This window comes from Theropithecus gelada, chromosome 5, assembly GCF_003255815.1.
Source record: "Theropithecus gelada isolate Dixy chromosome 5, Tgel_1.0, whole genome shotgun sequence".
Lineage (NCBI taxonomy): Eukaryota > Metazoa > Chordata > Mammalia > Primates > Cercopithecidae > Theropithecus > Theropithecus gelada.
Genome location: NC_037672.1, coordinates 85,561,482 through 85,573,989, shown reverse-complemented (window position 1 = coordinate 85,573,989; position 12,508 = coordinate 85,561,482). Strand labels below are relative to the sequence as shown.

Below are 12,508 nucleotides of genomic sequence, written 5' to 3'. Positions count from 1 at the left end.
CTGCATGCTTTTTAACAACAAGATCTTGCAAGAACTCACTCACTACCATGAAAATAGCACCAAGGGGATTATGCTGAACTATTCATAAGAAATCCATCCCCATGATCCAGCCACCTCCCACCATTGGAGACTACAATTTGACATGAGATTTGTCAGGGCACAGATCCAAACCATATCAGTGGATCATGTGTCTTTTCAAAGACGTGGTAATACAAGCATATCTACAAAAATTCTATGCATCAGGTGTGGTGACTCATGCCTGTAATTCCAGCACTTTGGGAGGCCAAGGTGGGAGGATTGCTTAAGGCAGGAGTTCCAGACCAGCCTGGGAAAGATGGCAAGAACTCATCTCTACAAAAAATTTTAAAAGTAGCCAGGTATGCTGGCATGAGCCTGTAGTCCCAGCTACTTGGGAGACTGAGGCAGGAGGATCCCCTGAACCCAGGAGTTCAAGGTTGCCCAGGAGCTATGATTCAGCCACTGCACTCCAGCCTTGGTGACTGAGACCCTATCGTACAAAAAAAAAAAAAAAATCAGCAGTCATGTTATTATAATTAATAAATAAATTTAGCAAAGTCTCTGGTTATAAGATCAGTGTACAAAAATAAGTTACATTTTATATCCACTAATTAAAAAATTAGAAAATAGAAATTTTAGTCTATACCATTTACAATAAATTCAGAAACACCAAATATATAAGAATAAACCTATCAAAATATGTGCAAGACCTCTATACAGAAAACTTCAACACATTTGTTAAGAGAAATTAAAGATGATATAAATACATGAGGAGTTAGTCATGTTCATGGATTACAAGATTCAATATTATAAAAACATCAGTTTAAAAATGTATAGATTTAATGCCATCTAAAAGCAATCTCAATATTATATTCATGTATGTGTATATGTATAAATTTATGTAGAGGCCAGGTGTATATGTATAAATTTATGTAGAGGCCAGGTATAGCGGCTCATGCTTGTAATCCCAGTACTTTGGGAGGCCAAGGTGGACAGATCACTTGAGACCAGGAGTTCGATACCAGCCTGGCCAACATGGCAAAACCCCATCTCTACCAAAAATACAAAATTTAACCAGGTGTGGTGATGGGCACCTGTAATCCCAGCTACTCAGGAGCTTGAGGCAGGAGAATTGCTTGAACTCAGAAGGTAGAGGTTACAGTAAGCTGAGATCGCGCCACTGCACTCCAGCGTGGGTCACAGAGTGAGATCTTGTCTCAAAAGTAAATAATAAACCCAGAAAACAAAAGCTGAAAAACTTAAACTACTAGATATCAAGACTCCTTAAAAAGCTACAGCAATTAAGATAGTGTGTTATTGGTGTAAAAACAGATAAGTAAAAAAAAGTAAAAACAAAACAATAACAAAAAACAGACAAGTAGACCAATGGAACAGAGGCCAGACAAATTTACAATATAGACAGTTACTTAATTTATAGCAAATTGCTCATTGTCTTCAAACCTTAGTTTCCATGTCCAAAAAATACCCTTACTAACAGTGCCTACCACATAAGTTTTAAATATTACATATCAAAAAAATTCTGATATTATGTTAAAGAGGTTAGCATATATGCAAGGTACATTGCAAGTGTTCAATAAAATTTAGCTAGGATAAATATTACCACTGTGACCACCACTATTATAATTACTACTACTGCTATTATTACTCTTCATTTTCTCGATTTTTCAATATGATCATCTGGAAATGAGTAATGGATGGATATCAGATCTTTGCTGGCAACAGGAATGTTTGGAGTTCAACACCAAAGAGCAGGAGAGTGCCAATTCTTAGCCTATGTAGAAAAAATAATGGGATCAGTGGGATAAACTTCATGACTCAGTCAAGGTTGACTTAGAAACTGGAATGGAACTTAGCCTAGCACTGCTGTATTCTGTACACAAAACTGCGAGAAATTAGTAAATATATATATATGCTTTTTGCAAAAATACAGTGTAGAAATGAAGTCATTTACCCCTTCTCTCAAGTGAGTCATAACCAGCAGTCTGAAAAAGAAGTTTAAATGGAGAATATTCAGAAGTTCAATTCCACAACTTTGAATGAAAAGCATATTTCCTAACATTTTTAGGTGAACTTGGAAGCTCAGTTTGTGACATAGGGACAGGGAGATCATAACATATTAATCTCCCGGCATGTTTCCTAAAAGAGTGCCTCATATTTCATAAAGGGAATTGCTGCTATATGGTGCCCTGGGTTATTTAGCTGAAGACTTATGCCTTATTCTAGTTATTTAGTATCTTCAACCCTCTCATAGTCCAGCCCCCATGGCATCTGCACCATGTTCCTCTCCCATACCCTGTGTCACTCATGGGTGGCAATACTATAAGACCGTGTACCACTTTAAAATATGGCAGCTGGCTGGCATGGGATTATTCTCAGCAGATCTGAGTTCAGTTTCTCACTCTATTCCTTCAATTTGCATGTCTTTATATAAGTTATTTACTTGCTGAGTTTCATCTGTCACAAGATGGTGATGATGGGGATTAAATGAGATAATGAAAGTAAAACTCCACACAGTTTTTTTTTTTTTTTTTTTGAGATGGAGTCTCGCTCTGTCACCCGGGCTGGAGTGCAGTGGCCGGATCTCAGCTCACTGCAAGCTCCGCCTCCCGGGTTCAGGCCATTCTCCTGCCTCAGCCTCCCGAGTAGCTGGGATTATAGGCGCCCGCCACCTTGCCCGGCTAGTTTTATTTTGTATTTTTTAGTAGAGACGGGGTTTCACTGTGTTAGCCAGGATGCTCTCGATCTCCTGACCTCGTGATCCGCCCGTCTCGGCCTCCCAAAGTGCTGGGATTACAGGCACACAGTTTTTTTTTTAAATGAAAGTAAGGGTTGATGTTTATAATAATTATTATTATTGCGTAAGATCACATAGCTGGGAGGCTCACATCCAAGTCTTTTGTTTGTAAACCTCGCACACTTTTCCACCATGCTGCCTGTAATTTAGCAAACTAGATTATAAAATTTGGTAATTAGTGTTCCCAACTGGGTCTAGACTTGGGCAGATAACAAGTACGGCTGCCCCAGGACCTTGCCCACTGCAATCTGTAATTCAGTTCATAGGCACTGCTGGGAACACCTGCCCCCAGTGCTGACTGTTCTCTCATGCACTTGGTCACTGAGAAAACCCCAGTAGGGGCCCCTTTCTGGGGAGGGGAAGGAGGAGGATGTGCTCTCTCTCCCTTCCAAGTGCTGCCTGTATTGCCTGGCATTGTGCCTGCCTTGGTGCTCTTCCTGCCCCTGTGAGGAGCTGGCAGCCTCAGTGTGTACTCTTTCCCAGAGATAAGTTAGGTTCCAAGATCAAGTAAGGAACAGTTTGCTTCTGCTGCTTCCTCTTTGTGCATTTCTTTTTTTTTTTTTGAGACGGAGTCTCGCTCTGTCTCGTCTAGGCTGGAGTGCAGTGGCGCAATGTTGGCTCACTGCAATCTTCACCTCCCGGGTTCAAGCAGTTCTCCCATCTGAGTCTCCCAAGTAGCTGGGATTACAGGTGCCCGCCACCACACCTGGCTAATTTTTTTTTTTTTAGTAAAGATGGGGTTTCACCATATTGGCCAGGCTGGTCTCGAACTCCGGACCTCAGGTGATCTGCCTGCCTCTGCCTCCCAAAGTGCTGGGCTTGGCATGAGCCACTGTGCCTGGCCGTCTTTGTGCATTTCACACGGCTTATACCTCATTGTCAGGTAGAAGTCCAGACTTCCTCTAAGTCCAGCCCTTCAACTAAAAAGTGTTTTAGCTGGGCTTAGTGTCTCATGCCTATAATCCCAATGCTTTGTGAGGAAGCCAAGAGTTCAAAACCAGCCTGGGCAACATAGCAAGACCCCATCCCTACAAAAAATAATATAAATTAGCTGGATGTGGGAGCAGATGCCTGTATTCCTAGCTACTCTGCAGGATCCCCTGAGCCCAGGAGTTTGAGGCTACATTGAGCCATGATCACATCACTGCACTCCAGTCTGGGCAACAGAACAAAATCTTGTCTCTAAAAATATAAATAAATAAAAATAAAAATATAAAAAGTTTTTGTTGGATACCAGCCACCTATAGGTGTTCCATATATGCAAAGCCTATCAGAATGGCCCTAACACAAATGTCTCCCATTTTCTCGAAATTTCTAAAGCATTTATTGTCTCTATCAACAATTCTCTAGTCCTCTTCCAAAGTCTTTGTTTGGGATGTGTACATCTTTCTTCCAGTTTGGTTGTCATCTGAAAGTAAGAAATCCTTGCCTCTTACTTCTAGACTTGCTTGTTACTTAATAAATTCTGGTTGGCAAGACTTACTGGGACAAAACTGATAGTGACAGCTCAGTTGGAGAAAGGCTCTTCCAATTAAAAGTTCTGCAGTGCCTTCTGTCTTGGATCCTATACAAATAAGTAACTGTCTTTGTGTTCTCATGGTGAATGGCTCTGAACCAGGGCTGTGTAAGAGATGGGGACCCTTTCGTCTACCCAGCTCCTTGGCCGACCCCCAGCTGAAAGGGACACAATGCTGGAAGTGCTTGCCGAATGAGACTGAGAATGTGGGTGGAGTCCCTCCAATCAGGAATAATGGAAAACTGAATTGCCAAAAGAAATTGTATCCTAATAAAATGAAGCACATGATTTACATTCCAGGTCCTTCAACTATTCTATGGGAACCCGGGCATTTTCCCATGACAGTATTTTTATCCCTGATGGGGGAGCAGAAAGTGAGCAGACAGTTCAAGCAATGTCACAGGACAACATCTTGGGCAAAGTCAAAACTCTTCAGGTAAGACAGCTTGAGAGTGGAAGGTACGAGCCATAGGAGGGGCCCAGCTATGGAGGGAAGTGGGAAAAGTCCCGAGCTTGGCCTTAAGTAATGGATTGGGAGGTCCAGAGGTCACTCCTGGTGAGAATTACTGCTTTCTTGAATTCAACTCTATTCTCTGGAAACCTCCTGCCCAACTGCGAGACCTACGCTATCGCCATTGCAGCCACGTGCATGACACACCCTCTCCTTTTCTTTCAATGTGTTCCCTCCATTTTACTGGACATGAAAATAAGTAGCCAAGAGAAGCTGCAGGACTTGGGGCCAGGCACGGTGGCTGAGGCCTGTAATCCCAGCACTTTGGGAGGCCGAGGCGGGTGGATCACTTGAGGCCAGGAGTTCAAGAGCAGCCTGGGCAACATGGCGAAACACTGTGTCTACTAAAACTGCAGATATTAGCTGGATGTGGTGGCACACACCTGTAATCCCAGCTACAAGGGGGGCTGAGGCAGGAGAATCGCTTGAATCCGGGAGGCAAAGGTGGTAGTGAGCCGAGATCATGCCACTGCACTCCAACCTGGGTGACAGAGCAAGACTCTCTCCCCCAGAACAACAACAACAAAGCTACAGGACTTGGATGACAGGAAGAGTTCCTAACCATTAAGCATTGCCCATAATCCCTGGATCAGGGCTGACTGTCGACTGAGAGTATGCACAACACATATCCACTTTCCGAGTCTCTATAATTGGACAGTGAATGACATGACTATTTTTCTGCTGTGTTTGTAAATCTCACCACCCTGAGCCACCTTGTCTCAGAAGAAAATCACAAAGCTCTTAAGCCACCTTTCAGTTCACTCTGCAGAGTGGGGCAGTTTTCCTACTTAAAATCAACTCTGGTGGTACCTCCGTAACCATGAAAATATAATAAATAATTCTTCACCAAATGTGATTGAAATGGCAGGTCATACAGGAAAAGCAAGAAGAGCAATGCCCTTAGAGCCTGACTATGAGGTCCGCCTAGTGACTTGGCAGATAGAATTCTCTCACCTGGCCAGGCACGGTGGCTCACTCCAGTAATTCCAGCACTTTGGGAGGCCGAGGTGGGTAGACTGCTTGAGCTCAGGAGTTCGAGACCAGCCTGGGCAACATGGTGAAACCACATCTCTACCGAAAATACAAAAGTTAGCCAGGCATGGTGGTGCATGCCTGTAGTCCCAGTTTCTCAGGAGGCTGAGGTGGGAGGATGGCTTGAGCCTGGGAGGCAGAGGTTGCAGTAAACTGAGATCATACCACTGCATGCCAGCCTGGGTGATAGAGTGAAAGCTTGTCCAAAAAAAAAAAAATTCTCTTACCCAAGATAGATGCCCAAGCAAGCACTTCTCTGAGGTTCTCCAGCTAGCTGTTTGGAGGCTCTCCAGGTTATGAGCAGAGGGCTCTGGGCTGCTGGTTTCCACCTGTCTGTAAGTCTACAACACTGGGTCAATAAATGAATCAATGAACGAGAAAAAAAAAAGGAAAAGAGAACAGCTGCCCTCAGTAGCTACTGATATGCTGACGCACTTTACTCAGTAGAGATCAGCAGAAGATTGAGACCATCCTGGCTAACACAGTGAAACCCTGTCTCTACTAAAAATGCAAAAAAGTAGGTGAGTCTGGTGGCACGCACCTGTAGTCCTGGGAGGCTGAGGCAGGAGAATCGCTTGAACCCGGGAGGCGGAGGTTGCAGTGAGCCAAGATCGCGACACTGCACTCCAGCCTGGAGACGGAGAGACTTCGTCTCAAACAAACAAACAAAAATTTATTTCTGAGGTGTTCTTGTTTCTATGGAGCATGAGCTGTGTATTTTGTGGAAATTGTGTCTGGTCACATATTCCACATAACACCCAGCTAAATGTGTAGCCTGTGGCAGATGGGGAAGTAGCTAAGAGACCCTGGAATGACACCCAACTTGCCTAGATCTTGATGCCTGCTGCCATAATCCTGCCCTCAGGGCCAACCCCAGGCATGTCCTTCAAATCTTAGGTTTCCTAACCGGCTTCCATTCTTGGTTCTAGCTGGCTGTGCTCTTACACTTTTTATAGAAAAAGCACTTCTTATAGGTCAAAGATGCCCTTAGAGCCTGACTATGGGGTCTGCCTAGTGGCTTGGCAGATAGAATTCTCTCACCTGGCCAGGCACGGTGGCGCACTCCGGTAATCCCAGCACTTTGGGAGACTTCTTATAGGTCGAAGAAGAGGGAAGGATGATGATGGCCAAAGAAAACCTTGACCCCCCTCCTCCTTACCTTTCCTTCTTCAAGTCTTTTGATTCTTGCAATATTATTCCTAAGAAGTTGTGAACCTCTGTTTCATCGTATCCCCTTTCTAAGAGGAATGACTTACAGATTTCAGTTCACAAAACGGCTGTATTTTACGAGAGCTTTTTAGGAGTTTTTAAAAAATCAGATTAAAATCTCATGTCTTCAATGATATCTGATCTGTCACATCACACCACATGCCACTGCCATGCCAAGAAGTGGATTTAGTGTTGTGAAAAAGTGTACTATATAATTCTGCAGTGTTGGAAAGATAGAAACTCAATAAAAATATGTGAGTGCCTGGTATTTCTGTTAACAGTAAGGCATGATTTTAAATAATCTGATGTCATAATTAATAAAATGTAAAATGACTAACTTCCCCAAAGTGACACTTGTGTAAACACAGGAAGAAAAATGTGAGTAAAGCTGAATAACTATTTAATTCGTGTGCGCTCATTTTGACAATATCTATTCATATGAGGTCTGCCTAGTTTTGCTTCTGCTGCATGGATTCACAAGCTTCCTTTCATCTCTGTAGTTATATTTTTGAAAACATAAAAGGCTTTGTTTGCTCTTTGAGGAGGGAAATGGGGATCATAGGAAATGTGATTTTTTTTGGCATGACCTGAGATATAACTGTATCATCCCCAAAAAGATTGTGCTTTATTTTTCAGTCGACTAAGCAGTGTGTTCCTGGTAAGTCGTAGAAATGGTAGTAACTTTGTGAACTTGCATGAATGCTTTGCATTTTTCCATGACAACATGATGCTGGTATTGATGCTGGTATAGTAAGCAGCCTAAGAGACTGCCCCCTTGTAGATGCCAGCATGGAATGAGAGAATTGAGTTGTGTCTGAGGCATGTATATTTTTATGTCTGGAATTGTCTTTGTGTATGTGTATATGTTTATTTTTAAAAAGAGAGAAGTAATGGAAAACACCTATTTGACAGTATATGTCCTGGCAAGCTGATTAGCCACCATTATTAAGACATTCTTCTGAGATGAGATGTCTACTGGAATGCCTTTTTTCTCTGTGGCTTAAGAAACTTCCCAGCCCTTGCAGCCCCTAGAGACCCACGGAAGGGTGTCTGTAATGCCTGCATTTGGAAAGGTTGCCCTCTAGTGCCTGCACATTGTTGGCTCACCGAGAACTGTCTTAGGTTGCAGGTTGGTATCTCTCCACGGAATACAAAATACAGTATAAACCAGCCTCCCCTTTCCTGAGTAACGTGAATCTACCATCTGCCACAATTTCTGTGGCAGATTTAAAAGAAAAATCACTATTTAAAAGAAAAATCACCATTTGTTTCTAAATATAAAAATAATGCACGTGCATAGTGAAAACAAATTTTTTATATATAGGGCAGTTGTAGGGACAAAACCAACAATGGTGTCCTTTGTGAGGACTCTGTACATAAAAGAGTTGCTCTGTGGCCAGTAGTATGAGTACCATCTGAATGAGTGACAGAATGCGGTGAAATACAAAGCCAGCCCCACCTAGCTTTGGGTGAACTCATTCAACCTCTCTGGCACTTTCTCCTCCTGAAAACTAAGGGGCATGCACACAAGGGCTGATCTGAGGGCCCCTCCTGCTTTTAAGATCTGCTATCTCTGTAAAATCACCATTGACCTGCTGTAGCACAGAGCGGCTTCAGAAGCTTTGCACTTCGTTGCATTTCAGCTACAATGACCTTGACATTCCCTACAGCTGCCCACCAGCACGGATCAGGGAGGGTGCCTGTTTGTGTAAGATCAGACCAGGCTGTGAGGTATGTACCAACTGGTGATAAAACTCAGGGGTACCACAGTCTAAGGCTGCAGGTAATTGTTAGGATTATACCACACCTTTGTCAGGAAATGCTTAGTCTGTTTGTACCATGGATTATCTGGTGTGGGAGGGAACACCTGCATCCTGAGTAGCTTGTATCTCCCACCGAGCCAGATTTCACTTACAAATAGCAAAGTCATACATTCGGGGATTTTGACACCTTACTGCAGCTGTCAAGGACACAAAGAATAAACATCCACTCTTGGCCACTTCTTCCTAGAGCAGGATGTCTGTAACTCCGTATGCTTTTTCTTTTTCTTTTTTTTATTATTCACTTTAACAATGGAGATACCTGTAGTTTGTTCAAAAAGACAGCAAATTTATTTTTTTTTCTGCTTTGCTCTTTAGACATAGTCTGAAGGATAGGAAAATCTAGACGCTGGCAGAGAGCTGCAGAATATGATGTGCTCGGCATTTCCACATTGTAGGAATAAGCCTTATAAATATGGATGTGCATTCCTGTAACGTCATTCTGCAGCATTCCACATTACAACAAAATGGTCCAATTTGAATGAATAAAATATAGTTCTTGTAGCTCACATTCCAGTCTCAACAGTAACTCCATTCATAGCCACCAGCAACATGGAGCATCAGTTGAGGCACAAGTGTCCACTCTCCCTTCTGCTTATACTTCCCGTGTGTATAAAGGAGCCTGGGGGCTGGGCGTGGTGGCTCACGCCTGTAATCCCAGCACTCTGGGAGGTCGAGGTGAGTGGATCACTTGAGGCCAGGAGTTCAAGACCAGCTGGCCAGCATGGTGAAACCCTATCTCTACTAAAAATACAAAAATTAGCTGGGTGTGGTGGCACGTGCCTGTAATCCCAGCTACTCGGGGAGACTGAGGCAGGAGAATCGCTTGAACCCTGGAGGTGGAGGTTGCAGTGAACCGAGATCGTTTGGGTGACAGAGCGAGACTCCATCGCAAGAAGAAAAAAAAGAAAAGAAGAAGGAACCTGGGGATATATGTATATTTAAAGATGGGAGGAGTGGTAGTTTATCTCTCTGAAAACTTAAAGACCAGCTTATCTTAACAGTGTGGTTTTCAGTGATTATTTCATAGTTCCTCTCATGACAATGCCTGAGTAGTGGGCAGAATTAAAGTAACAAAAAAGACACATTTATCCACATAGTCAACTCACATGACACCTGAGATTGCCAAATAGGTGTGAGCAGTAAACTTCATTGTTGATACAATAAATCACACAAAGTGTCCTAACAGCCAGTCTCCTCTGAGTTGGCTGAAGGAAGCATTCAGAAGAGGTACCACAGGGAGAGCCTGTAGGGGTGAGGCCTTGGCCTTGAGTACCTGAGGATTGCGCACCATGCCTCAGATCCTGAGTCCTGCCCTGGCCTGGGTCCACTGTCTCATCCCAGATGACTGTAGGGCAGTCCTTCGTCTGGACATAGAAACTGTAGCCCTCCTCTTCATCACGGCCACCATTCCCCTCTTTCATCTCAGTTTCTCTTCCTAAGTTCCCCAGCCATCAGCCTGAGTTTGTTTTCTCTGGGGGGATTTCAAGTCAGCTTCTTTACTAAGATGCACACTTTCATTCTGAAAGGCAACAGCATGATGCTGATTTTGCCAGGATGAACATATCTGTGACATACATGATAGATACACATTCTGCTTCCCTCCCTCCCTCTGTCTTTTCTCCCTCTGCCCTCCCCTGCCAACGTCCCCCAGCTGTTGTAACTGCAGCTGGTCTGCTCTTCCTGGGCCCTGCTCCCTCTTCTTCCCTATGCATTTTCTCTGTTCCCTGTCCCTTCTTCTCGATTTGCCGCTTTAATTCTCAACTTCACTTCCTAACATTACTCTTTTCATTTCTCTGCTTTGTACCAGGCACCTTCTTTTTCCTGCTCTTATTCCATTTTTTTTTTCTTACCATGTTCTCTTTTCTATTTGTAGATATAATAGTTACTTCATCTTTGGACATTATTTCAATTCAGACTGAACTGAAATACATTTTGCCTTATTCTTTTTTTGTCTCTTAAGCATCAGGATGGACCAACAGGAGTATTATAAAAAGGGCCCTAATGAAGTAAAACAGGCCAGGTGCAATGGCTCATGCCTGTAATGCCAGCACTTTGGGAGGCTGAGGCAGGAGGATTGCTTGAGTCCAGGAGCTCCAGACCAGCCTGAGCAACATAGCAAGACCCCACCCAACTCTACAAAAATTTTAAAAATTAGTCGGGCATGGTGGTATGCACCTGTAGTCCTACCTATTTAGGAGGCTGAGGTGGGAGGATTCCTTGAGCCCAGGAGTTTGAGGCTGCAGTGAGCTATGATGGCACTACTGCACTTTAGCCTGGGCAACAGGAGACCTCAACTCTAAAAAATTAAAATTTAATTTTAAAAATTTAAAATGAAGTAAAGTTTAAGTGTGTGTGTGTGTGTGTGTGTGTATATATATATATATATATATATATAGTGATGATGGCAAAAATCCTGACTAAATGGTATTAGAGTGTTAGGCCAGGTCCTTCTTGGAAGTTCATTATCCTTTCCAGCTGGGTGCAGTGGCTCATACCTGTAATCCCAGCACTTAAGGAGCCTAATGCAGGAGCATCACTTGAGCGCAGGAGTTTGAGACAAGCCTGGGCATCATGGTGAGACCCCGTCTCTACAAAAAAATCTGAAAATTAGCTGGAGAGAAACAGAAGAAAGACATTCTGAAGCAGTGAAGCAGTTCACAATCACCACAAGCAGGTTCTCCAGCATTAGGTATGGTGGTTGATGTGTGTGGTCCTAGCTACTTGGGAGGCTAAGGCAGGAGGATCATTTGAGCCCAGGAGATCGAGGCTGCAGTGAGCTGTGATCATGCCACTGCACTCTAGCCTGTGCGTCAGAATGAGACCCTGTCTCACTCAAAAAAAAAAAAAAAAGAAATATCCTTTCCACTGTAAGCACAAGAAATATCCTCATCTCAGCATTGGTAAAAAGCAGAACCCCCACAACAGGAGATGTCTCAGTCTAAGGGGATTTAGAATAGTTTCCAGTTTTTGGCCAACATTCCTAGAGAAGGCTGGACTGGGCAGACACAGGAACCATTCCCACCTCTTCTGCACAGGTCCCCACCCCCTTTCCCAAGGCTGCAGGGTGAGACGGGCCTGTCACCTTGTTACTCCATGTCCTCTTGTCTAACTCCATCCATCGGCTGTTCTAACCGTGCCTGCTTATTGATTTGTTTAGAATAGATACTACTTGCTGCTTTCTGTTGGACTTGTTTTTAGAAGATACCCTTTTCAGCCTTTTCCTCCCCACAACCCTTCCAGGCTGCTGACGCTGTACTTCCCTTGCTGAACTTGGCTTTTCATGTGTGCTCCTTTCCTGTGAGGCTGGGAGAGCCAGGCTCAGGCTGAAATACCAGCAGACCCAATATAAGCCCTTGCCTGGCTGTGCTCCTGACTTGGCATGCTGGGGTCCCCAGGGGGCATGTGGAGGGGACCCTTGGGCTCATCTCTGTTATATCTCTGCAGTCTCACTGCCCACTGTGCAAGGCTGAGGGGGAGCTGGGCAAAGGTGGGTGGATTTGGTACCACTGAGTTCAAAGGGAGAGAAGACATTTCCTTCAAGGGATTCTTCCACCAGGGAACATCAGTGAAGTATTGGAAATACT

General features: G+C 43.8%; 1 protein-coding gene across 1 annotated transcript in view; it reads left to right on the top strand.

The window, feature by feature from the left end:
- Window positions 1-12,508, top strand: part of KIAA1211 (KIAA1211 ortholog) — a 157,141-nt gene that overhangs the window by 121,029 nt on the left and 23,604 nt on the right. Inside the window, exon 4 of the mRNA XM_025385665.1 lies at window positions 4,650-4,785. Within this exon, the coding sequence (XP_025241450.1) occupies window positions 4,666-4,785 (120 nt within the window). The 5' untranslated portion in view covers window positions 4,650-4,665. The remainder of the gene's footprint in view (window positions 1-4,649; window positions 4,786-12,508) is intronic.